The 27,197-nt window shown below is 40.8% G+C and overlaps 1 protein-coding gene across 2 annotated transcripts in view; it reads right to left on the bottom strand.

Annotated features, from left to right (window-relative positions):
* The window catches only part of LOC125891275 (nucleolar protein 4-like), a 253,944-nt gene that overhangs the window by 18,891 nt on the left and 207,856 nt on the right, over window positions 1-27,197 (bottom strand). For both annotated transcript variants that reach the window (XM_049580405.1, XM_049580406.1), the window contains 3 exons: window positions 5,635-6,107; window positions 3,917-4,108; window positions 2,431-2,619 (listed from right to left, as the gene is read on the bottom strand). In XM_049580405.1, coding sequence (XP_049436362.1) covers window positions 2,431-2,619; window positions 3,917-4,108; window positions 5,635-6,107 — 854 coding nt within the window. The remainder of the gene's footprint in view (window positions 1-2,430; window positions 2,620-3,916; window positions 4,109-5,634; window positions 6,108-27,197) is intronic.

The following is a 27,197-nucleotide window of genomic DNA, read 5'->3' as shown; positions in this document are numbered from 1 at the left end:
TTTTTTCCCATTGATTTTATTGGTCACATAACTTGTTCCAAACATGTAAATAACTGAAAACTCAGAACTAAAATTTGAGTCTGAGGAGGAAAAAGCTGGCGAGAGATTCTGATTTAGTCACATTACCTTGAAGAACACCTTTAATATGTGTGATATCTACACTTAGGATGCAGATGAGGCTGACGCAGTTAATGCCACTGCTGAAATATCTGCAGAGTGAAAAGGGAATTATATGTCTGTCGGTCTAAAAGCTTTCTGAGAGCAGGTATCATGTCTGCAGCACAGAGCTGATCACATTGTGACTTGTCTGTGCAGCTCCGACCGAATTAAAACAACTGTCTAACGCTGCATTCATGTCATGTTGGAACAAGCATGAAAAGGATAAAAACCAACTGCATTTTGGAAAAGAATAAATTCTCATGGAGAGGGTGTGAAAACAAATTCTACTACATCTGGGTAACTAGCCTAGTTTAAATGACAAAAAACATGGTCAATCACATCCTTATATCTTCCCAGTCTCCCCCTTTTTTTATTTTTATCTTATTCTTTATTGTTTTATATACGCTAAAAAAACAATAGTTAGAACGATACATTTTATCTGTAAAAACTATATTTTGCGAACGTGTTTGCTCTACTTGTGCCTTTTTCTATACATGCACGACAACTCACCCTTTAGAGTATTTTTGATTTTTGACTTGTTGAATATTTTCTGTATTTTTGTATCAGAAATTCTGTTTTCACTTTTATACTACTGCTGCTGTTCGTTTAACTTTAAAAACCCCAATAAAAAGAGCTGAACAACAAAAAGATAACATGTCACTGCTGCAAATTAGAAATATTCACGTTAGATTTTTAGCCATCTGATACAAATACTTATACTACTACCACTGTTACTACTATTATTATATTGTTACTGTAGTCCTTTTAATGTGTTACTTTAAAGATATAGAGTGCAGGATCTTATTAATAAAAATAAAATAACCTTGTATAGAAGTAATCCCTCCCAGTCATCACTTATGACCCCTGAAAAATGTGTGGTGGTGCATTTTTCTGCAGAGACTCTGCTCTCTGCCTGTTCCTTCTAATTTTCTTCTTACTGACTGTGTTCTGGGTGTTTACGGGTGTGTACCTCCACAACATGAGGTCGGGACTTCATAAAAAGGTAGCGAGCAGGTGCCAGACTGTAAGCAGCACGTATCCAAGACCCACAGGGCCAAAAAATGCTATTACAGTGAGGTGAAATGCCAAACGATAATGACTCTGAGGTTTGCTTTTACTTTCACTTTCACTGGCGAGCGTCTTTACAAACAGTAACCACAATCCTGCATAGCAAATATTGTGATTATTGATCTATGGCTGCATTCTCTAGTTCCAGCTTCTAAAATGTAAAATTTTGCTGCTTTTTTGTTTTGTATAATTCTAAACTGATTCTAGTTCAGGAAAATATAATGTGCATATTCTTCTATAATCTGACATTTAATGGAGAACTCATTAATAGAGAAAATAATCATCTGAATATCTGATAACAAAATAATTGTTAGTCACAGCCTGACTTTGCTAACAGAAAATATGGAGTCTATTAAGATAGCCAAGATGCCAGATGAAAATGTTGGCATTGTATGTTTCTGAAAAACCAAGAATATGTGATATTATTACTTCACATTCATATCATAGTAACGTTTATACCGAGATGTAGTATATGAGCTGACCTTTTCATCAGGAGGAGGAGGAGGAGATGGAGGATGGCGTGGCAACTAGGTGAGATGCCTGTCAAGCTGCAGACCACTGTTTGAGACCACGTGTCAGTGACCTGTTGCTGTGTTTCCTGCCAGGATTGTGCCTCCAGAAGTGGGTATTTTAAGCCAAATCGTGATCTTTTCCTGACCATAACCAAGTAGTTTTTGTGCCTTAACCTAACCACATGTTAACTGTGGCGTTGTTGAAACGTGAAGAAACATAAAGTTTACAGATGTATCATATGAAATGGAGTGGAATACAAATTATCATTATATGCTGATGATTTGTTATTGTATGTAACTGATCCCACTGCTTCTATTCCTGCTGTTTTAAATATTCTGGAGAATATTTAAAGAAGAAGAAGTGAGTGTTTTCCCGTCAACAGTGCAGGCGTTTTTTTATTTTGATTTGATGCTTTTTTATTTGTTCTTGTTTTCATATGTATGTGTATGTATATGCATATGCATGTATGTATATATTTTAAAAATGAAAATTGTATACACCTGAAGTATGGTATTCATTTTCAATAAAAATATTTGGGAAATATAATGTTTCAATGTATCGGCTACATAATCATATAAAAATGTAACATATCGGTTTGCAGCAATGTACGATGCCAGCATTTTTTCTGGCGGCTGGGTTGTTTAAGACATCTTGCTTACAAATACACAAATAAACAAACGGGTACAGTACCTCCATGCCGTTCTTCTTCATGCGTCGGCAGGATTTGAGGTAGGTGCGGATGCGCTTGCGGGCGCGTTCCTGGAACTCTGGGAACTGTCTGCTGCAGGACTCGATGATGGCCTGGATCTTCTCCTTGGGCTGTTTGGAGATGGGAACCATCCGATCCAAGTTCTCGTCCACAAACAGACGCACAAACATCTGCAGGAAGACAACACAGCTGTTAGAGAACAGATATATACTCTGGGGTCCTGAGGGGGAGTAATAAGTAAATCTTAAAATCAATCCTAAAACGAACGTGCAGCCAGTTTAAGGTCATTAAATTTGGAGTAATGTGTTCTCTATTACTGATTATTGCTAGAAATTTTTTGCTGCATGTTGAGCAATTTGGAGTCTTTTAATTGATTTCTGATGCATTCTTGGTAAAAGACCACTGCAGTTGTCCAATCACGAGGAAATAAAAGTATGAATGATAGTTTAAGTGTCATTAAAACTCAAAATGACTGGATGATCTTGTTGGTGTTTCTCAAATTTGAGGTTTGTGTCAAAGAGCACACCCAGGTTCTGTTCCTAACATACTTTTATTTTTGGTACTTAAAGTATATTTTGATGCCAAACTTTTAGACTTGTACTGTAAATGCAAAACTCATAACAAAGTATTTCTACACTGTGTTATTGCTACACACTTCATCCACCTCTGTGTCTGTATGTGCATTAAAGCGCCACTAATAGTTTTCTTGGTCACATACAGGCAGAGGGAAACTGACCAAAACACATCTTTGACATACTAAAGCCTTCTAAATTATGATGGTGGACACATTTACACATCTTTAAAAACATTTCCACTCATTTGGAGTCGTGTTTCTGTCCTGCTGATTAATCTAAGTCCAGAATTCTCTCTCTTTATAGCTCTGGTTTTGCCTCCTCAGAAATATATCTGACTCTGTAGCTGCTTGATGTTTTGCTTTAATCACCATTTAGTTGCTACCTGTGTGTGTGTCTGCTGTTTGGTGCTGGGCAGGAAGTGAACAGAGGGTTTATCAGAGCTTGTTTGCTGAGAACAGCTGCCTGCTGCTGGAAACAAGAGTTAATGATGAGCGGAGAGGCTGAACCAAACAGTAAATGTGGTGAAAAACCAAAACAAGGAGCTCAGAGAGGCTAAAGGACTCATAAGAGCTTGAGAGTTTCTGTGGGTTCATCAGCCTTTATAATTACAATTGCCCTCAGCAATTACATGTAGTAACTTGATCCACTGTTAATATAAAATAAAATATATACAGTCACCCTTTCTGTATGTCCTGTGTGTTCTTTCATGTGTATTTTGTGGGTTTTTTGTGTTTTTCTGCCTGTGAGTGTGTGTGATTAATGACTGACGGGTTTTAATGGAGGACCAGACAGTCTGCTCTTCAATATCTTTTCTTTATGAATATAAGGAGACACCTTATTGATCCCAGCGGGGACATCATGTGAGATCCAACACACACTGTCTCCGACTTACATTGAAGGCTTTTAGTCTCTCGGGATCGACTCCCTCTGTGTCGTTAATCTTGTCGTTGTCGTCGTGGTCGTCATGGTCATCGTCGTCATCGTCAGGGGCGACCTGGCTGCCATGACGCCCCGTGGTCAGGTCCTCAGCACCCAGGTCCATCTTCATGCTGTCGTAGCTGCCACCTGAACTGTACTGGGGAGACTGAACACACACATGATGATGATGAGTATTACATGAGCCCAGAATTAGGTCTCTTTATCTATGCACTGTCTCTTTTTTACCATTTACGAGCATCACTGTTTCATTGTTCTAGTTGACTTGTTCTTAATGAAACACTACTTAAGAGTTTCATTAGGATCTGACAGCTTATCAATGAAGTGGCCTTTAAACACAGACATTTAGGTCTTTGATTGAGTACGGAAGCCCTGAGAGACAAATGAGAAAAAAAAAATTCTAAATGTGATCTAAATTGTTTTCTCGTCTGTTTATATAAGTCAAGAACAAGTGAAACAGGTTTTGCCAGGAGACTTGTTACATTAAAAAAATATCATCTGTGAAAACAGGTGAAAAGGTTTTGGCAAGTGAAGTATTTTTGCTGTAATACTCTTTTTGCCCACAAGAGGCTGAAGTGCAAAACTACCTCATGTTCTAAACAGGACTACAAGCATTCATGTTTTCTTCCAGGTGAGCTCAAAATAAAATACTGTAACATGCTAACACACAATATATGTATCATGTGTTTGAAGTACATTGAAAAATTAAACTCACTTGGAAGAAAACATGAATGCTTTTTGTCGTATGTAGAGCATTAGGGAATGGTGCACTTCAGAGTATTGTGGCTGAAATGAGTATTACAAAGACAAACATAGAAAAATGATCCTAGCTTCTTCTACCTACTTCTTTTAACTTACCAGCTTAAGCGAGAAAACACTTTTAATCAGAAACAGAAAATGGAATACCACAATTTTTCTTCGCACTTGCCTTTCAGGGCTTCCATACTTGAGACACTCAACAGACATCACGGAGGAAATATCAGCCTTTAAGAGTGTAAAAACTTAATCTGTGTTTGGAAAAGCACTGTACAACAATTACAGATTATTAATCAGTAACTACTGTGATTATCAGTTCATCGTTTTGAGTCACTTTTTTAATATTTTCCGGTTCCAGCTTCTTTAATGTGATGATTTTCTGCTTTTCTCATCATGTTAGTTAGACTCTGGGAAGGTGGGGTGGTCATTTTCAACATTTTTTAATGTTTCATAGAGTAAAACGCTTCAGTGAGAAGATAATCGACAGATAAATGAATAATAAAAATGAGTGACCAATTTAAGTTTAAACTGGTATTAAACTGGTTTGTTCTGGTTTTAAACTGAGTCACTGTGGCCTGGATGCTAATCAGCCACTGAGTGCAAATATTTAACATAATAATTTTTTAGCATGTTGCCTCGTAGCATTACCGTCCCGGATTTGAACCTTATTCAACAGGAGCTTTCTTGTTTGAAATGTACATGTCATTATGTCTGTACTGGTAGATTGTGCACAGACATGTCGGTTCGGTGAAATAGAGACTCAGTTGTCTGTGAGAATGAATGTGTCAGCCTGTTTATAGTGTACATGTTGGACTCCAGTCCTTGAATAAGGTTGATGATGTCAGATTAACAACACAAACAAACAATCACTTGTGTGTAAATGTGTGCACAGCATGTATGTCTGATGTGTGGTCTCACCTTGCCCCCATAGTCCCTGCTGTCTCGGTCCAATCGCAGCTCGGCGGTGTGTGTATGGGACTGAGAGTGTGTGTTGGGAGTGTGTGCATTATGTGTGTGCGGCAGTGGCAGAGGCAGGGCAGGGTGTGGAGCCAGGGGAGGTTTGGCAGCCAGTGGGTACTTCCTCCGGAGCTCCTCAGGCGCGTTGGGGTGCAGAGCGCCAAGCAGCGCCGCCGCCGCCGCCGACACAGTGACGGGCAGGTGTGAGGTGGACAGGGGCAGGCGCTGAGGGGGAGGGTCGCTCAGGTTCATCGGCTGCTGGTCCTCGGACGATGAGGAGGAGGAAGTAGGCGTGCTGAAGTCCAGCGGGGCGGGGCCACCGTTGCCATTGACGACCTCTGTTTCCCTGACGATGGCACCGTCCGTTACAGCGGAGGAGGGAGGGGTCAGGGCAGGCAGGCCGTTCCCACTGCCGCTCTCTGATGATGAGTCCTCTGAAAGGAGATGGAGAGGGAGGGGTTAAATTTCACAGATTGACAAACACATTCTTCTGTTGCTAAACTGTTGTTGCTTCTTGTTTGTGATGTTTATTTCCCACCCTGCTTCCAGCAGCAGATGAGCACACAGCTGAAGCCTTGTGTTCAGTGGGATGTGATGAGAGACTTCCTCACATTAACAACTGATGAAGTTACAGACACACTGACAACGTGAAGAAACAAGCTGCAGCTCATATTTATTATTACATGTGGACAAAGACCTACAACAGACTGTGTGCTCTGTGGGTCAAACATAAATCTACATACACAAATAAATCTGTCAGCATTGACATCTAGGGCCTGAGGCTCAGTCCACCTAAATCACACACACAAAATCACATCTTCTTAGTAACTTGTGGTACTTAGTCATACTGACAGGTGAGGTTTCAGTGTAACGTGCCCATATTCTCACATATCAATCTCACAGACATCTGCCAACACCATAATGCAGTGGGAGCAGAGTTGACTTGACATCCCATTTTGCCGTTTCGGCCTGGTGCACAAGCTAAATGTTTGATTTAATGTAAACTGGCTGAACCAGTGCTTGTCATTATGACACGTGTCATTATGACACATATGACAGATTTAAAAGTGGCCTACATCAGCAACCTTTGCTGATGGCGCCACAGCGCTAAATCCAACTTGTATTGCATTAGCAATAAGCAACATGACAATGTGTTTGTTTATTAACGGACTAATGGAGCCACTAGTGTTTGACAGGCTGTGAGCTGAGCACAGCAACATGAAGGAGATTGAACTTTTTTGGGGTGACAAGACAAGAAAACTAGAGAGAACTGCACCAATATGACAACTTTTTGGTTTTGAAGTTGATGAATAAGGTATCTTAATTGGCTGCCTATGACACGCTTTGCTGTTTTGAGCTGAACTTTAGATAGACACCCTCGTTCAATTTATTCCTGTTGCTCACTTTGAAAGCTTTGCTATGAACAAGGAACGGCTGATTCATTAAGTTAAAACGAGACACTAGCACACGATATCTTCTTATTTCACACAAAAACCAAAATTAGGTGGAAGCTAGCTGGAGGAAGATCGCCAGGGAGCTGAACGTTTCTATTAAGCTAAACAACCATCGCTAAAAACAAGCTAGGCTACTTGCTGTTGGTAAAGTAAATATCGCAATATCAAATGTGTGGTTTCTGTCTGAAAAGCACAAACATAGGAAGATAGCAAGTATACAGTAGCCATGTGGTGTCTGTTGCATGACAGACGTGCATATTTAATAGTTTAAGTGTGGACAGAGAACTCCGATGTTACTTGATATGACCTGATAACCAGAGGCTTGTTTGCATCTTGTCTCACTCCGGGGTGGCTGCTGAAACAAGTGCTCAAAATTCGATATACCGTAAAATTGACCTTCCATAAACTATGCATCTGTTACTCTGCATGATCCACAAACCTCAGAGTGAACAGTTACTTAGTCAGCATTAGTCAACTAAAGAAATAAATATCTCAAAACCAATGCACACGAAACCAAAACTATCTGCACAGAGTTAAAATGGGTTTTGTTTGTTTTTTCGTTTTTTTTGTGTGATTCGGGAGAAATAATCATTTACCAGTCTTGGAATATGTCCTTACATCCTTTTAAAACAGTTTTTTTGCTCTGTGTTTGTCTTCTGTGATTTTATACTTTGTGGGTTGTACACATGCTTTATATGTTGTCCTCTCTGTCTCCTATGTTTCACACTTTCTTGTCATATTTGTAATTTATGTTTCACTATATAAACAAAGTTTGCTTGCTAATAAAAGACATGTTTCCATTCTTTTCCACGAGGCTTTTCATCAGCACAAAGACACCCAAAGAAGCTTGTGATTCTGCTCTCACCTCAGGCCGCCTTTAGATCATAACAACTGGCTGACTTTAACATTACATGAACATAAGAGAGGAACAACTTAGTCAAAAGATAATGCTCTCAATTAACTCCTAAAAGGGTGATTCTAGAGTTATCTTTGACATTTAAAACAGCCTATAAGCTACATACATTACGTACAACTTCATATTACTAATACATAATTTTTGTATGTTGGTGCATAAAGTACATGTGACTCATGGAACCTCACTGGTGTGACGACAACATAAATACAGCATACAAAGAGACTGATTACAGAGAGCTCTTATTCTGTGTGAATTAGTCATTAACATTACAGATGTCACATAATTGCTGTTGTGTGTGTGAGTCCTGAATACACACACAAATACTCTGTATACTGAGCTACGAGTTCAGTTATTTTTACTGCCCAGCAGATGGCAGGCTTCCTTCATGCAGCAGCCTCACCCGTGTGAGTTTCTTTTAAACTGCCTCTGCTTCTGTTCTGCTCTGTGATGGTTCATAAAAATATTATTTCGCACTGCGTTCCTGTTGGACTGCATTATGCTGTATTTCCCTGGGTTTGTATAAAAGGGGAGAAAATATCATTTACACCTCAGAGTATACTGCAATCCACTGTGAATACACAACAAACTACAGCCTCACAAATCATCATTCAACACCCCTCTGACTCGGTCTCAGCTTTAGGTGATATTATGTGCTGCAGAACAGTTCAGTTTATTGTGTACAACCTAGGGCTGTACCATGTCATTTTGTTTTACATTTTAAGCTTCTGTTGAGGTTTTCCAGTGAAGCTTCAAATGTCTGTCATCATATTTTATAACATCATCACCCTGAAAAAACTCACTCTAAAAACTGAAGTGATTCATCTGATTAAATTTGTATTTTTCAGTAATTTCTATTAAATCAACTAATCACTTAACCAATAATTGTAATTTCTAGTGCTGTTAGATTGCAGCTACAACTAATCTTTATCCACAACTGTGCAGAAATACAACATTTAAACATTATTAATTCATTCTCTGTAACTTCAGTGTTGCAGGGGCTGGAGCCTATCCCAGCTGACATTGGTCCAGAGGCACGGTACACCCTGGACAGGTCACCAGACTATCACAGGGCTGACACATAGAGACAGACAACCATTCACACTCACATTCACACCTACGGACAATTTAGAGTCACCAATTAACCTGTATGTCTTTGGACTGTGGGAGGAAGCTGGAGCACCTGGAGGAAACCCACGCTGACACGGGGAGAACATGCAAACTCCATGAATAAACATAAAAATAGCTGTGCAGCATTCAAAGGTTGGTTTAAAATTCAAAGTTTCGAAGCTTTACACAATTCAGTACAGCTCTGATACAGCTAAGTATTTTTTAAGTGAGGAATCATTTTGCAGAAAAAGCAGGAAATATCTTCATTTCAGCTACAGCTGTGTCACAGCTGGAATGAAATTGTGAGACAGTTACTGTCTTCCTGTAGCCAGCAGGACTGCGACAGCATGACACGAGGAATAATCTCCAAACTGTCTGCTGGTGGAAGGAAAATAATAAGTCCTCAAATTATCAAAGTACTCTGAAGCCATGGGCTGCGCACTGACTGCTGATGCCTTCCTGGACACCAGCAATTACAATGAGGGTGAATAAGATAACGCTGTGGCCAAAAAATGGTTGTTTCAGCTTGTGTTGTTTCCAGAGCTGTGGTTTTGTGTTCTGAGTGAAATGCAGTGAGTCCTCAGAGACGGAGCGAGACTGCATGCAGCTGCTGTGGAGGCTATTGTTACGGGTCGAGTGGAGCAGTGTCTGTTTATTTGATTAAACCCATGCAGTCTGCAGCCTGACCAGACAATAACACAGTCAACAGCCTGCATTATGACCGACGCCCCTCCCCCACCTCAACCCACCACCACTGCCTCATCATCATCATATTCATTGCCAAGCTCGTCTTCCTCCCACTTTATCTAAATCATGACAACATCCTCTTCCTCCCGTCACCAATATTAATGCCACCTTTTTACAGTGGACACAGCGTAAGTCAATATATGGATTTCAATGAATGAATAATTTCACTGAAAGTTTGCAGTTAGCTCCGTCTCTCCTGCTCCATCACCTACACTGCCACCTAGACCCGAAGTTCCCTTGTCGGCAGTGATGTAAAAAATATCTAGATCCTTTCTGTAAGTAAAAGTGTCAATACAACAACATGAAATACTCTATCACACTATAAAATGAATACACCTCCAAAACTCCTCCACATATTAATGTCACTACCAAGTGATATTCCTGAGAAACAATTTTGAGCCTGGGACAAAGTTATGTCAAGGTTTATATGGAATGGTCAACGGCTAAGAAACATACGGGCGTTATGGTGCTGCCAAACCAAGAGGAATATTTTCATGCAGCACAAATTAGTAAGGGTGTCACGATCCATCAATCTGGATCGACATATCGATTCAATAATCAACAATCCAGTAGCATCAATGCAAAGTGAAAACATAACTCTATATCGTCATCTTAAGGATCTGCACTTGTATTTTGAAAGTCTGAACAAAACTAAGAGCAAATATCTGTCTATAGCTCAACCATGATAGAGAAGATGTGGGGCAATAAATATGGCTCATACCCATGTTGACCACTTTGACAATATAACTGGAGGAACTGTGTTAAAAGAAGACAGATATTTACTGAAAATCTTGTGGCAGTTTATAAAGATGGTACAAAGCAGAACTCACCAACACATGACAGATGAATGGCTGAAAATGTGAATGAAATGTATGATATGGAACTGACAGGATAAGAGCTGAAGAGGAGCGACGTCGAGAGAAATGGGAGAAACGGACAATGTTTACATGTCAACGCCAAGATAAGAGACTGAATCACTGAATGTGTCACAGGGATGGATGAGTTTGTGAGACAGGGCTTCAGATCTTTTTGTGTCTTTTTGTTTTGATTTGTACTCCTTATTCCAGGGTTTACACTAGACTTTTTTGGGGGGCAACCAATACGACTGTTAATATTCCAGCAATATAGAACATCTACTGGACATATGTTTTAAATAGCTATATAACAACCTTCAAATGAAATAACCTGAAAATAAGCAAATGAAGAAGTGGTGTATTAAATAGAGTAACTAATCAGAATATTAGTAGCAGAGGCAAAGGAGGAAAAAACTCAGTGTGGCAAGTGTCGTCTTAAATCACCAAGCCTGCTATCAACCGTCTGGCTCACCGTGGTGGAGTTAAGTGTATCTCCAGTCTCTACATGGTCTTCCTCAAGAACTTCATCTGTAATGCCGTCACCTAGCTACACAAAGCATGCAAAGAAGAGGACCGTGACCGCTGTCGATGGGATGATAGTGCTGAAGAGGCGGGGACGCACTCTGTACTGCTACGGTGGATAAAAAGATCCATCCGTGATTAAAATCTTAAAATCTGGTCTGCATAGTATAGATATCACATAGATTACACAACACTGGGCTATTCAATATACTATTAATTAATTATTTAATTATTTGGCATATTCCCCATTTGGCCATTTCTGCCTGACAACTCCACGTGATACCAGCAAAATGCAAGCTAACATAAACCATGTACCCATCATGTTAATGAAAGCTTTCAGCTGCATAAAATGTCACCAGATACCACAGTTGTGTCTGCATCCATAGGCTACTTTCAGTGGCATGTTGGCAGACTGAACTGCCAACTCCATACATGCATCATCCTAAACTTCACCACACCTTAGATCGTACGGGTTGTAGCTGTTACAGTAGTGGGCAAATCACACGTAGCACTAAATCGAAGAACGCTTGCAGCATTGGCTGCCAGCAACACCGTACAAATAGTCATGTTTTCTAGATCTGGGTACAAAATGAATCTAATGCAGGTATCATTTGAATGGAGAAGTTAAGATACCGATTGTCCCTAGGTATTTTGATCAATACCTACCAAGCCTTCTTTTTCGCTTGTGAATTACTGAATTATTCTACTTCTTTAGCCGTCTCAAAGACAATCAAATAAAACATTAAAGAAAAAAATAATTCCCTGGCTCACCTGGGCTTAATCCATTGACATATTCAACCAGTGGTGATAGACTAACCAGCTAAAAGGTTGGGAGCCACTCATGTGCCTTTCTATCAGTCTTTTCCATCTACCAACAGATCTATCGTGATTTCATAAACAGTTGCCAATTAAAGCCTTAAATGGACTCTACTCTCACAAAACACTAAAGAGAAGGGATTTAACTGGTGTTAAATGCTTCAGTATTTATCGCCAAAGCAGGTTCAACATTGTTTTCTCTCCATCTCCATTTGTATCTCTTTTCAGACAGACAGGCTACTAAATAAGTGATTGTGGAATAAATGGCGTGTGCCAAGCAGGCTGGCAGGCAGGATGGATGCCTGTCCGCCTGACTGTTAGGTTTTATCGTTCTGAACAGACCACTGCTCTGTATACACACACACACACACACACACACACACAAAGTGAAGCTCTACCTCTGCAAAGACACAGAGAGGAAGGATGGAGAAAAATACACAGACATTTTTTCACAGTTTAAACATCAGCTTTCATACAACTTCCAATTTAATCAGAGCTGCTCATTTATGCAGCACAGCATTACCAGTGTCACAAACGTACAAACAGATGGAAACATTTCGACTGATGAACATAGAGGAGAAAGTGAATGAGACAGAGCAGAGAGATTGAATGAATGAATTGAAATGGAAACAGAGAGCAGCTCCAGTTGAGGAGAAAGGGAGGAAAAAAGCAGAAGAGGAAGAGGAGGTAATTTGAATGAGTCAACAGCACCAGAAAAAAAAATGCTGGAGCTGGACTGCAAGGGAAAGAAAGTGATGCATAGAAAGGGAAAGAGAGAGGGGGCTGAGGATGGTATCGACTGTGTCATTCGTTCAGTGGGGGGAGGGAGGGGTGGAGCCCAAACCGCTGCATGGAGAGAGGGAGAGATGGGTGGAGAGGCACCGGGGTAAAGAGGGAGAGGGCGATACACTGTCGAGGGAAGCACAGCCAGGCAGAAGGAAAGAGGTCAGGAGGGGGGTGGGAGGAGGAGGCGGAGGAGAGGGTCATGGCTCGGGGGTGGGGGCAGCAGGAGGAGGAGAGAGAGGGGAGAGAGGAGAGGATGAGGGAGGATTGAAATGGGGGATGGGAGGGGGGCGTGCGGAGAGAGATTGAGTTGAAGAGACAGGCACGTGGGAGAGGTTTTTAGATTTTTATTGCATCATCTTTGACTCGTTATTAATATTAAATTGTTAATGTATGTCTCAGGTAATCAGATATTTGTTTGTTGGATTGCCTCGTGTAGAGCGTGAGTGTTGTGATGTGCAAAACATGTGTTGTCTGACATGTTAAACATTGATTTGGCCACACTGTACTGTAATTGTGTTTGTGTTAATAAAGCATGAATGTAATAATTGGGCGTGAAGGAAGAATAAAAGAGGGAAACGAGAGGGAGTGAGCGCGAGGGAAGCCCTGGGACCTGGAGGTAGGAAAGCATGGCAGAGTGTATTTATGAGTGTGTAAGGAGTATTCATGCGTAGAGGCGAAGGCCAACCTAATTCCTGCTGCCTTGACACAAATCCCCCCTCAGCAGCAGGACCACCGTCACTGCCTCTGCATCTCTCCATGACTGTACAGTGAGGGATCTCTGCTCTCCTCCTCCGCTTCTGTCCATTCTTTGCATTTGTCTCTTCTCTCTGTCCACGCCTGCCAAACCGGGAGCGTCCCTCTAGTTTCTTTTTCATATTCTCTCTTTCAGACACACACAAGATGCTCGTCCTCGATCTCTATTCCCCGTGGCATTGTGTCCTGCCTCTCTGTCTTGTGTGCTCTCACCTATTCTGCCAGGATCACAGCTTATGATATCAGCAGGACAGACAGCGGTATGATTTAACAGAAGTGGGGTGTTGGGAAGGAAGGAAAAGCACAGTTGGATCTTTTATCCTGTGTATCCTTGTGGAAGACTGCTATCCATATACTTTAGTGTAATTTTGAGGCCACTGAAGTGACTTTCTCCATCTCTTAGTGTTTCTAAATGGAGCTCCTGAAGCAGTTCAGATATTGGAAAAAGTTCATGTACTTGCATGATTCTTTGGGGATGTATCTACATGGATGAGTCAATTCGGATAAAAGTGCAAACTAAACATATGACTGACTGCTGTAAACACCTGTACCATCCTGGTGAAGCAGATTAGCTGGATTTTAAAGGGTTGGGTATCATTATTTGGTACCTTAATAAAACAATATCAAATACTGTAGTGACTAAACGCCTCTAGTCAAATGATAGCTGCATTCAATCCTTATTGCACTGAGGGTCTGATCCCGGACCATCCTGACCAGGGGCGTCGTAGCGGGAGGAAAAGGAGGATGGATCACCCAGGGCCCAAATGAGAGGGGGCCCTTGAAAAGCCTGGCATGAGAAGTTTCATTTTGTTTGCAGTTTTTTTTTTTATTTCTAAGTAATTAGTGCCAAAACTAAATTAAAACTTGCTGATAAAATCTGTAGAAAGACTGCTTTTCATAAAATATATTGGAAGCTCTCTGAGGCCTCTCTCACCCCTTAAAGGCACCAAATGGTATGGTCCACCCCTTCACTAGGATTTGTCTCTAACCTGAGCTAGAGTCGAGTAAGAGACTGCTTATGATACTGAAGCAGAGATGTAGACCTTTCAAAAGGTTCGTAGAAAGGGCGGGGACTCACAGTGACTGCTTATGCATAGGGCCCAGAGTTTGGTGCTACACCCCTAATCCTGACTCCCCACTGGATAAGCAAACTTTCTGTTGCTGCCGTCTCCTGAGCCGAACAGTCACTTCAATGTTTGCCTGGTTAACACAAGCTAACACCGCAGCAGTGGCCCATATCCAACTCTAAGCCGCTGAATGCTCCAAACAAATTCTCACGGCCACCGTGATGGCTCATCTCTAATTAAACCAATTAATTACTGTTAAAAGGTAATGTTAGCCATAACCTTGTCACTGTGTGTGTGCAGTCAGCGGACGCTCGTTACTGTTCCTGGTGCTAAGCTCACTGGTATTAGTACTGGTGTCTAGTTGTAATTTGGGGTATTAGATTGTTAAAAAAAATTGCCTTTTTTAAACTTTGATTTGTGCTTATTTAGTCACAAATATTTATTGTTACAGATAAAAACTTAAAACGAATTTGACAAGTAGATTTAATGTTACAGGATACGGCCACAGTTTGCAAAGGGCTCTTTCCTGTTTGAACACGATAATGAGATGTTCAGCACGACAAGGTAATATTCAGTTGTCCACATACTTTTGGCCATATTGTATAGTCTGAGGATGTTTACAGCATTCTACATACAGATGCTTTGGTTGTTTACAATCCTGATCCTGGAAGTCTGCCTCTTGTCCTTCTGCATGTCATGGAAATTAGATAAAAAAATGCAAGCAGCAATCGGACAAGATTCAACATGCGCTCTGACGTGTCTCTTTGGCTGAGATGCAGCATGAATTTAAGGCTTGGTGACCCCCTGAATATGACAAAGTGACCATCCCAAAATGTCACAGTCAGATTCTGGCATTCTACATCCTCCTCCACATCTTTTTATCTGATCTTGGAGACAAAAGTTTAATACCCTTCTCTGCCCTCCTTCTTTCTGCTTTTATCACCTCCTGTCCCCTCCTCCTCCTCCTCTCCCTCTCCTCTTCAGCCTGCGTCTCAAAACAACAGCCCTCCTCCCTCTCTCCTGTATGAAATCATACAGTCAGGGACATCCTTTGTACGTACAGTAAGCCTGTGTTTGTGCGTGACCTTTTCTAAATGCAGCAGACAATGACAGTAAACATTTGCTCTTCAGTAGAGTAACTGTGCTCGGTCAGGATTAACCACTTGAAAAAGCCGACTGTAAAACAGCACATGAAACATTATCGTTCACTTAAATCCGTCTCTCCACATGAGAGTCATGACACCAAAGTTCAAGAGTTATGACGCAAATAAAACAGAGTCATTCAGCCGCACACAAGAGTGCTGCACAATGTACTCATTCATGCATATGGCTCTGTACGGAGTTACACATTACATGATGCTCACATATAGGCTTTAACTAATGTGTTTACATGCACACCAGTACTGGGAGTGCTGGGAGTGATCAGCACAGGGACATATTTCAGTTAGACAGCCTTTTCATGCTTCAAAGTGACGAGGTGATTTCCATAAAACAGTTCACTCTGGATCCTTTAGCAGCTTAATCTTGGAAAACTTTATGTTTTAAACAACTAAATTTGTCTTAAATGATTGTCTAAACTTTTGTTTCGATCATTTTCAGCTTGGGAAACATCCTGACATGAAATGAGCGTCACATCAACTAAAGTAAATTTCAGATTCAGGGTTAACTTAATGATTATTAAATTATCAATCTTGGAAACATTTGATGCATGAATTTAGCATACTTAACTGAATAGCTAAGTAGCTACTAGCTTGCCACCTAATTCATTTTATACTGGTCGCCACTGCTGTGGTAAATTTCTCTGATGTGATATTTCTAGGGCTGCAACTTACCATTATTTGCATTATTAGTCTGCAAAATAATTTATTTTAATTAATAGTTTGGTCTGTAAATGTGAAAATTATAAAGAAGGTCCACAGATTTTCTAAATATCTTGCTTTGTCTGACTCAGATGTGCAATAATTAGTTTACTTTAAATAAAACAGAGAAAAGCTGCACATTTGAGAAGCTGGAACCTGGTAATGTTCGTGATTTCTGTCTAACAATCACTTAAAATGGTAATTTATTTCCTTAATATTTGTTAATTAACAACGTAATCATATCCACTGTAGATATGATGGGATTTGAGATTTTTGAAAAAACGATTGTTGTTTAAAATACACAGTTTCTCCACTACATAGCTACTTCCATCTTACTCCTCATAGCTCCAAAGCTCTTACAGAAGTTCCATTTTTAGTCATTTATTTTTGAAGCAATAACTGAGTGAAATATTTTGATTATATATGTATTATATAAAGTCTGGGATAAAGTTGCTATGGACATCCTGACCCACTCTGCTGTCCTCCATGAAGGAGCCAGCTACACACTTTTCAGAGCAAACTTTCAAACCTGCAGAGCCTCTTAAGCCTTTACCTTCACTGTTCATGACTCAGCACTTGATGACAGACAAAGCAGAGTTCGTTTCTCAAGGACACACTGAAGTGAGGCTCCAGTGAGATCTTTCACTGTCTACCTACATGACCACCTGTCCTTGACCCGCTGCCAGCTGCCCAGTCGCCAAAGGAACATGTTAGCGTTGTACGTTTCTGCAAACCACAAACACATTACATTTGTATGTTTCAAATGTTTCATATTAGTGTTTATAAAGTGATGTAGTACATGAGCTGACTCTGTCATTGGGAGGAGGAGGGGATGCTGGATGGTCTGACACCGAGGCAAGACGCCTGCCAAGACACAGACCACTGTTCAGGACCAACAAACAACAAAACCAGTTATGTTTTAATGAGTCAACGCTGTGTGTCCAGCAGCTCTCCAGCCACCAAATGTCTGTGTTTTTTCAGCGTGATTAAAGGGCCAGTGTGTAATATTTGGCATGGTTTATTGTCAATCTGAATCTGAATCTGAATCTTCTACCCATTAATATGTTTATACAAGTGTGTAATCGCTATAAAATAAAATTCGTTTGGTTTTCGTAGCCTTATAATTGTGCTTTTATATATATATATATATATATATATATATATATATAAATAGCAAGGGCCTTGCTTTAGAGAGGTCGCCATCTTGCGCCGCCATGTATGTACGGCAGACCGAGCGGACAATCCAGCCAGCCAGAGAATGCGTTTCGCGTGTATAAATAAACCAATGAAGACAGCGGAAGGACGGAAGAAGGAGGAGGAAACAGCAGAGAGTGTTAGTAGTTCATCGATAGAGTAGTGAAAAGTTTTTTTAGTTATAAAGTTTGCGAATGGACCACACTTACCACGCAACAGGAGAGAATGAACCCGAACTGTCATCTGCGAGGAAAAGAAGACGCAACTTCACTCCTTGTGATGCACTCTCTGCGGCGCTTTTCCTCCTGATGATATATCTCCTCAACGATCCCATTCTGTGCATTCAGCCTCTCTTCTCGCCCGCTCAGCATCAAACACATGGAGTTCCTCATCTGTATGCTCCGGCTCAAACAGGTACGGCTCTGGGTCTGTGTCCGCTACAAGAAACTCTTCAAAATCGCGTTCAAAGTCGTCCATTGCAGCTGCTATAGTCCGGAGATAGTGCTAGGCTAAATAAACAGCTGAGCTCTGTTTACAGGCTACGCTGTCAGTCAGTGTGCGGGCTGGAGATTGGTGGAGCAGAGGGGGGAGGGGGTGCCCATTAGGTATTGTAAACGAGTATGTGTGTATGAAGTGTGTCTGTTACGCTAGAAGAGTCAGAGTTTGGGACAGAGTCTTTTACCCCCTGGAGTATTACTGGAGTTTTTGGAGTGCTCAAATAAACTGGCCTTTTTCCTGAACGCTCCTCTGGTCTCCTGCTCGTGAGGGATTCATTACAATATCGTAACATGGTTTAGATTTCTAAATAAACATTCACCTCATCACTAGATAGACCTACTCATGAAAAACTCGTGCGCAAGGCTTTTTGTCCCTATGAGGCCACCGTCATTTACCTGACGGGAGGGGTGAGCGAGTGAGCCCTGCAATCTAGAATTTGACCACTGATGTCACTGTTTTCAACGGTTTTCAACCCATTTTACACAGTGGCCTTTTAATGCCATGAAAAGCAGCTGTCATTGTAGGGCTGGGTGATACGGCTAAAAGTTATCACCATAAAAACTGCTGGTGTTAAAACAGTGGATAAAAATAATCACGGCTCTAAAAAAAAAAAGTCAAATCACTATTTCTTTCAAGTTTTAAATCCGACTGTTAATTGTGGTTTAAACGATTCTTTACTGTCAGAACATGACGACAGCAGAACAGCAGAACATTTCACAAATCTGAGATGGACTTAAACAATTGTAATCAAAATATTGTCAATAAATAAAACAATAAATACACAAAGAAATCTTATTTTGGGATCAGCAGTACGAAAACATATTTGTACAGAGGGTTTAAATCATTTTGTGTTTTAGCTGACAATGGAAACAGAAAAAATAGACAAAACAAAAATCTCAAAAGTGATCAGTGCCTTCCGTCCAAGTTTTACACCCACAGTATGTAATTACTGCCGTTTTCTCAATCAAAACATTAACAAAAGACGGACTTTGATAATGTGATGAGGTATTGTGGCATCAATTATTGTCAGTGAAAATCTATCTGATGTGACTGAGGCAGAAAAAATGTTTACGAACGAGGAAATGTAGGTTAAATCAAGTCACGTTATGCCATATAATTCTAATAAATTGGCAAATTGTCGGTCACGCTAACTTGCTAACTTACAATTTGCATTAGATGAGTTGATGAGTTCATTATATGGAGGATTTATATCAAGATAACTATTGTTACTGTTTTATCGCTCATGCGTCATCATGTTTCCTGCTGGGATTGTGCCACCAAACCAGGTATTCTAAGCCAAAACATGATCTCTTCCTCACCATGACCAAGTGGTTTTTGAGCCTAAACCTAAACACATTAACCACAGCCTTGTTAAAGAGTAATGACACATACATTTTCAACATATCTGCTTCATAATAATGTATAAATATAAAGTATCTGTGGTTTGCAGAAACGTATAGTGCCAACATTATTTTCTGGCTATTGGGCTGCCATCCTTCCCCTTCTCCCCCCGTATCTTTTCCTGTTTCTTTATCCATCATATTTATCCTTGTCCTTCTTCACCTCCTTGTCACTCTCCTCCTTCACTCCCTCATGTTCAGTCTCTGGGTGCAGGACTGCAGTGACTGTGATGCATGGCAGTGTTTAGTGTTTCCCTGCAGCCTGAAGGGCACCAGGTGTGTTTAAGAGGTCAAATGTCCTCCTTCGTCAAGAACACACACACACACACACACACACACACACACACACAGAGCTAAAAGCCTGTGTGTCTCCAGAGAGAAGCAGGACAAGTGGACCAAGACTTTGACAGTCAATCACTGTTCAACCCACAGTCCACTGGGAGGAGGAGGAAGATGCTGCATCAGCTAACCTGGCAACACACATCTCCATCAATGTGTGTGTATAAGTTATTGAACAGGTGTGTCTCTGCGTGTTTCTACATGTTGTAGGTTTCTGTGTTTACGGCTTGCAAACTGTCGTATTAACTGTCAAGCTGTTAGTTAGAAGAGGTGCAGAGGGGGAAATGTGCGCAGGGCCTTTCACACACCGTAAATCACACTCATCTCAGCCTTTTAAATTGACTCCACTCTCTGCTTTGTCACTCACATAAAGGCTGAAAAAACACACCAAGGTTGAGAAGGTACAAAAAGCATCAGCCTGCTGCCTCTTAGTTCATTATGTGAACAAGAGGATGAGGAGATGCACAGGGAGCTGTACAAAAATGTGTCAAAAGAAGCTGTTTCAAAGTCAAACTGTCACTCTGGATGTTCAGCTCAGTCTCTTCTACTAATGTGATCAGATTCAGGTTTTTTCCCCGAATCTAATTTGTTCTGAACTGGCAGCATCTCCATTACTGGTAATAGGATTCTCTTCTTAATCACACCGTCAGCTGACAATTCTGATCTAAATGGTATAAATTTTGTGCAGTGCAGCTTCATGTAAAACCAAAAGCTGTAAGTAATAAAGGGAAATAAATTCAAGGTCACGTAGTTGTCTTAATGATTATTTGTTTTCAGACTTGCATACATCAGCCCGTTTCTCTGGAGAGTTCAGAGAGCAGAAAACCAGAAGAAGAGGAAGACAAATAACAGGCACAGTTTGTCATTTAGAGGCTTTAAACCTGCACACCTACAGTAACAGTCTGTGTCACCAGCCTGTCAACATACCACTGGACTACTGCTTGTCCATCATACGTATCCTATTACACGGCATGCTTTTCTGTTTTATGTGTCTGCATACTGCCTCATGCTTGTATGCCTCCGTGAACCAATGAAGCTGCAGTTACAGTTTACATCCATGCTTGTCCAGCTATGTCCACGTAGCCATGACAATAGATGGTGCTTCAAGTATGGATGCTGCTGCAAAGAAGCTACGTAGTCTAAAACATTGATGCTTCACACACATCGTCCCCAAGCATTACAGAAGATCTACACAATCAGCACAGTTTCGAGATGGACACCCAAGACGAGTGTCACCAGTTCAGTATCTGACCAAATGTCTCCCCTTCTGTTCCTGAGATGTGACACTGCATAATGGCCGGAAAGGTGTTTTTGTATAACATTATGATGTCACAGTGAAGTTGACCTTTGACTTTTTGAATATAAAATGTCATCACTTTAGCATTATATTCTATTGGAAATTTGTGTGAAGCTTGTGTCATGAATTCTTGAGTTGAGAGCTTGACCTCCAACCACCAAAATCTAATCTAATCAGTTCATTGTTGAGTCCAAGTGGACGTTCGCGCCAAATAAGAAGAATTTGTCTCAACGTGTTCCTAAGATATCATGTTTACGAAAATGAGACAGAAGAGGTCACAAAGACCTTGACCTCTACCTTTGACTACCAAATCCTATTCAGTTAATAGTTAAGTGCAAGTGGACGTTTGTGCCAAATTTGAGGAAAATACCTCAAGGTGTTCCTAAGATATCACGTTTACGAAAATGAGACAGAACAGGTCACAAAGACCTTGATCTTTACCTTTGGTTAACAAAACCTAATCAGTTAATAGTTAAGTGCAAGTGGACGTTTGTGCCAAATTTGTTGAAAATACCTCAAGGTATTCCTAAGATATGTTCACAAAAATGAGGCAGAACAGGTCACAAAGACCTTTACCTTTGATGACCAAAACCTAATCAGTTAATAGTTAAGTGCAAGGGGACATCTGTGCCAAATTTGTTGAAAATACCTTAAGGTGTTCGGGAGGATGGGGAAGTGAAGTTGACCTTTGACTTTTTGGATATAAAATGTCATCACTCTATAATTATATTCTATTGGAAATTTGTGTGAAGCTTGTGTCATGAATTCTTGAGTTGAGAGCTTGACCTCTAACCACCAGAATGTAATCAGTTCATCGTTGAGTCCAAGTGGATGTTTGTGCCAAATAAGAATTTGTCTCAAGGTGTTCCTAAGATATCACGTTTATGAAAATGAGACAGAAGAGGTCACAAAGATCTTGACCTTTACCTTTGACTAGCAAATCCTAATTAGTTAATAGTTAAGTGCAAATGGACATTTGTGCCAAATTTGAAGAAATTCTCTCAAGGTGTTCCTAAGATATCATATTTATGAAAATGAGACAGAACATGTCACAAAGACCTTGACCTTTACCTTTGATTACCAAAACCTAACCAGTTAATAGTTAAGTGCAAGTGGACGTTTGTGCCAAATTTGAAGAAATTCTCTCACGGTGTTCCTAAGATATCATGTTCACAAAAATGAGGCAGAACAGGTCACAAAGACCTTTACCTTTGATGACCAAAACCTAATCAGTTAATAGTTAAGTGCAAGTGGATGTTTGTGCCAAATTTGTTGAAAAAACCTCAAGGTGTTCCTAAGATATCATGTTCACAAAAATGAGGTGGAACAGGTCACAAAGACCTTTACCTTTGATTACCAAAACCTAATCAGTTAATAGTTAAGTGCAAGTGGACGTTTGTGCCAAATTTGTTGAAAATACCTCAAGGTGTTCGGGAGGATGGGAAAGTGAAGTTACTTATTTGGGCTTGCTCCCTATATGCCCCCTGCCTCTCTCCACTATACCTGTCTAGTTGGTCCTGTTGCAGGAGCATCCATCCACAACCCCACTCCCTCCACCCCTCTCCTCATACGTGTGTGACAGTTTCTTTAGCTACTTCACTAACAATGCCAGGGACTAAGTGAGCGAAATATGGACAAGAATACAATGAAGAAGGGGAGATAGAGAGTGGATTAAAAGACTAGATTTAATCATGTGGGGGGCGATTTAAAGACAGTGTGCAGATTCTGTTAGAGTGACATATGTGCACTTAATGCAGATCTTCTTCAACATGCCAGCACTGATAAACATAAATAGATGTCATATATAATTAGTTGACCAATTTGTCACATGCAACCTCTTTACTTTCATTTTCATTCATTCCTCATTTGCTGTCTTTCCACTTGGTTTTGTTTCATTTCTTTAGAGTCATAAAGAAAAGAAGTTACAGTATTTTTCAAATGGTTGCTCATGGTTATGTTTCCATAGACCTGGATGCTTGTTCCTCTCACGGGGTCTGGCAACACTGGTCTTGATGTTTCCTGTAGTATTTTTTGGACACGTTTAGCTCAGGCGGAAGAAGATCCAAGTTACACAGAACATCCAGCAGGATTTTAATTGCAAACAATGGTGGAAAAAGTGCAAACATTCCTCCACTATGTAGATCTCTTTCTTTGTCGATTCATAGCACAGACTGACGTTGTAAAAGGCGATTAAGTAACATCAAACACATGGTGATTTATTTAAAGCATTTAAAGCAAGATCAATGAATAAACTGCTTTGGCACAAATACCAATTACAGCAGATATGACAGTATGGATCATGTGAGAGAAAATGTGATAAACCGCATGTGGTTGTTTCTGTGGAGCTCAGGACTCGATACTGTCAGAGCTGGCGGTTCATTTCACACGGGAGGCAGCCGCTGACGATACTGTGGGGCCCTTCGGAGCAAAGCGTCCACCAAAAGCCACATGTTGAGTCAACTTGCAGTCATTTTTAATTAGACAGAAGATATACGTCTTTGTGAACTTGAGAGCAACGGCCCTTTAATTAAAAAATGAGACATATATCACCTGAGCACAGAGCTGAACGGGAGCAAAGGAGCACGTTTCAATCAATATGATTTAATAATCGTCACAAGATATTTTGCATTTCAGCCGTACACACGGGGAGAATGCAACAAATCAATGTCTGTATTGTAGTGATGGGGGCACTTGTGCATTGATTTAAATAGGGCAGATTAAAAACCCGGCATTAATTAAGCAGATTGTTTCTTTAATGCAGTGGCTGTGTAAACAGTAGCCCGGGGGGGGGCGTACCCCCGCTTACACTGGCAAACACACTCCCTGGTGAGGTGGAAATAAACTCTGCCTTCTCCTCGTCCTCTCAGCCTCTCCATTTATTTTTCTTCATGTCAGTTCTGCTCTCCTGTGCCACAGCTCTCCATTTGCTCCAATCTTCCCCCTACAATTCTTTTACGTCTTTCTCTATTTCACTTCTTTTTACACTCAAACTTTTCCTCTTCACTTCTGCACACTTCCTTTATCCTCTCCCTCAAGCCAACCAAAGAATCATGGTTATAAATATGTTCCTGATCAGCACGAGACCCTTTTAAATCTTTGAAATAATAACTCAAGGACACAGACCCTGTTTGACTCAATAGGCAGTGGGTCGCCTATAGCGAACATTTCATACACTAGCTTTATGTTTAGTTGCATCATGAGTTATTATCTAAAAGTCGTTGTGCTAAAGACACAACATGACCTTGTGTGTGTTTGTGTGTGCTCACATTGTGCCAGTGAATAGAGAGGTTTGTCTGATTCTGCGTCTGTCACACAGACTGCATTATATGATCCTGCTCTTCGCTCTGTGCATGTGTGTTCATGTGGGTGTTTGTATGTGATCTGTGCGTCACGCAGTCACATGGTCTCATGGTATAGGGCACACAAATGACCCCTGGGAGAACAGATCGCCCTGACCTTCGTCAGGCAGCAGCAGCAGAGCACTATACCGATTCTTGTGTCCTGGATGAACCTGGAGTCTTTAGAGTGAAAAGTGTTTCAAATCACTCTTTCTCTGAGAACATTACTGCACTGGAAAATAAACTATTTAAGGTTTTATGCTTTTCACTGACAAGTGTGACACTAGTGAGAAACTAAGTATTCACAGAAATTACTCTTCACATTCAGCTGAAGTTGGAGGTTTTTTAATTGACTGTGTATTGAAAAGGTCACACAGGGCGTCAGCTCTCAGAAAAGCAAATTTAACAGTGAATTATGTTTTAAATGTCACCTTGAACTGAACCACAAAAAAAATATTGGCTCTTGAGTTTTTCTGTCTTCTTTCAGGGATTCTTCCCAGCAGATCGTTGAATATGACAGTCAAGTCAAGTATTATCAGTTTTATTAAATAGCCCAAGATCACATATTACAAATCTGCCTCAGTGGGCTTTAAAATCTGCACAGTCCTTAGAAACCTTTGATTCAGATATGAAGAAATTCTGCCCAGACATTTCTACCCAAGAAGAAAATGGAAGAAGCAGACAGTAATATCACATTTTTTTTTGTGTGTTTAAGCCGCTGTGCTAATTGCAATAATTAGCCACATTAGTGTTATTGAGGAATATTCCAGGTTATTCAAAATATCATATGAACAGCAGCAAGTAACAGCAAAGGTTTCAGCTGAGTGGTGTGGCAGCAGGCATTGCAGCGAAGGTGTGACCAGAGCACTGACAGCCATGATGAAAATGGTGTGTTGAATACATGTTGCAGGCAGGAGAGTACGTCACATCAGAGCAGTGACGGACTCAAACTGTCTGAAGTAGACTGTATTTAGTTAAATTGTCTGCCTCGTGCTGCAGTGACTGTCACACTGAGAGGACTGTGGCGGTCTATTAGAGATAATAATAACTTTATTTGTATAGCACTTATCTAGACAAAGCTACAAAGCGCTTCACAAAGTGCACTGAAACAAAACAACAAAAACACAGTTACAATAATTAAAAACATGCCAGGGTGAAGAGATGTTCCTTCTGACGAGTAGGGCAACACCAGTGTCACAAATTACAGCAGACATCTTACAAAACAGGCGTCAATGAAGCTCAATATCTGCAGAGTGCTGTGTTAAGTTACTGCTGATGCAAACATTTCCTACTCCTGAAACTTCACATGTCAAGAATTTAACTGGCAAAACAGGAGTTGACTGTTATGCAGACATGATCACAGGATATGAAATGTGTTTGTCAGTGAGATTGAGCTCAGCACCTGCACAATTTTGTTCGTGGATGTGCGTGCCTTTTGGTGCTTTGTCAATGAGATTACCACCACCGCTATCATAAAACCAGAATGCATCTACAGTATGAACAGTCAAGAGCAGCCACAGTAAGCTGTTACACCCTGGACACACTACCTGTGTAAGCAATGCGTGACGGCGACCTCGCCGAACTGCTGCGGCTTGCACACGTGCAGTGTCCACACAGACAGTGTTGCTGCTTTGGTGCTGCTGCACAGCTGCCTGCTGCTATGAGTACCGTATTTTCACAATTAAAAGCCGCTGTTCCACTAATTTATGGAGCCGTGCAAGGGACTGTTGTGTCAGCACCATGATCCTGCAAGTATGTCACAGTAAGAAAAAAAAAAAAAAAAAAAAAATTGTGTTAACAAGTCAAGAGATTCTGTCACAGGAACGCAGTCAAATAGCTATTTTTTAAACAGAAACAGGAAATGTTAAGTTAAAAATGTATGTTTTTCTTATTATTTGTAATAGATATCGACAGAAGACTGTGCCATGTCAATATGATCATCAAAAGTCCATTTTCACTGCCTTTTTTTGCTGAGAACTGCACGCGTCATGCGGAAAAAACAGGCGAGACTCTGAATCTCCATTCCGCAGCCGAGCCATGCCTGAGTCACACTACTCATGCAGGCAGTGTGGCTACTCTTACCTGTTGATGTATGTGCCGAAAAGAAAAAGAGGTAACGTAACACGCATGCTGTTCATGCAGGCAGTGTAGCCCGGGTGTTAGGTGAAGAGCTGCAGGCGACAGCTGCACACCTCCAACTTCTTAGCGATGTAACCGACTCCTGTTTCCTCATTAATATTATTAGGTTCCCTGCGAGCACTGCGGATGAATCTGAAATATGGCCAAACAGGCACTTTTGTTCCTTCTCTATGACACCAAATCCTTCACCATCGTCTTGTTGGTTAACTCTTTCATCACGTTAGAAGTTCAGTCTGATTGCTGCTACTCTGAGCTACGATTCTTAGCTCTAAAAAAAAAAAAAAAAAAGTAAGAGTGGAAAACAAACAATGGGGGTGGTGGGCAAGCAGTGTAAGCAGTGTACGCCCAAACACCGACTACCCTCACAAACCTTTGGTCTACTAGCAAAATAAAGCCGCCAGCATCTTTTAATTCACAGTGAGGACTTATCAATTGTTC

Source organism: Epinephelus fuscoguttatus, linkage group LG7 (genome assembly GCF_011397635.1).
Source record: "Epinephelus fuscoguttatus linkage group LG7, E.fuscoguttatus.final_Chr_v1".
In the NCBI taxonomy this organism is placed as follows: domain Eukaryota; kingdom Metazoa; phylum Chordata; class Actinopteri; order Perciformes; family Serranidae; genus Epinephelus; species Epinephelus fuscoguttatus.
The sequence above is the reverse complement of the archived record's forward strand: the minus strand, read 5'-3'. Positions and strand labels throughout refer to the sequence as shown.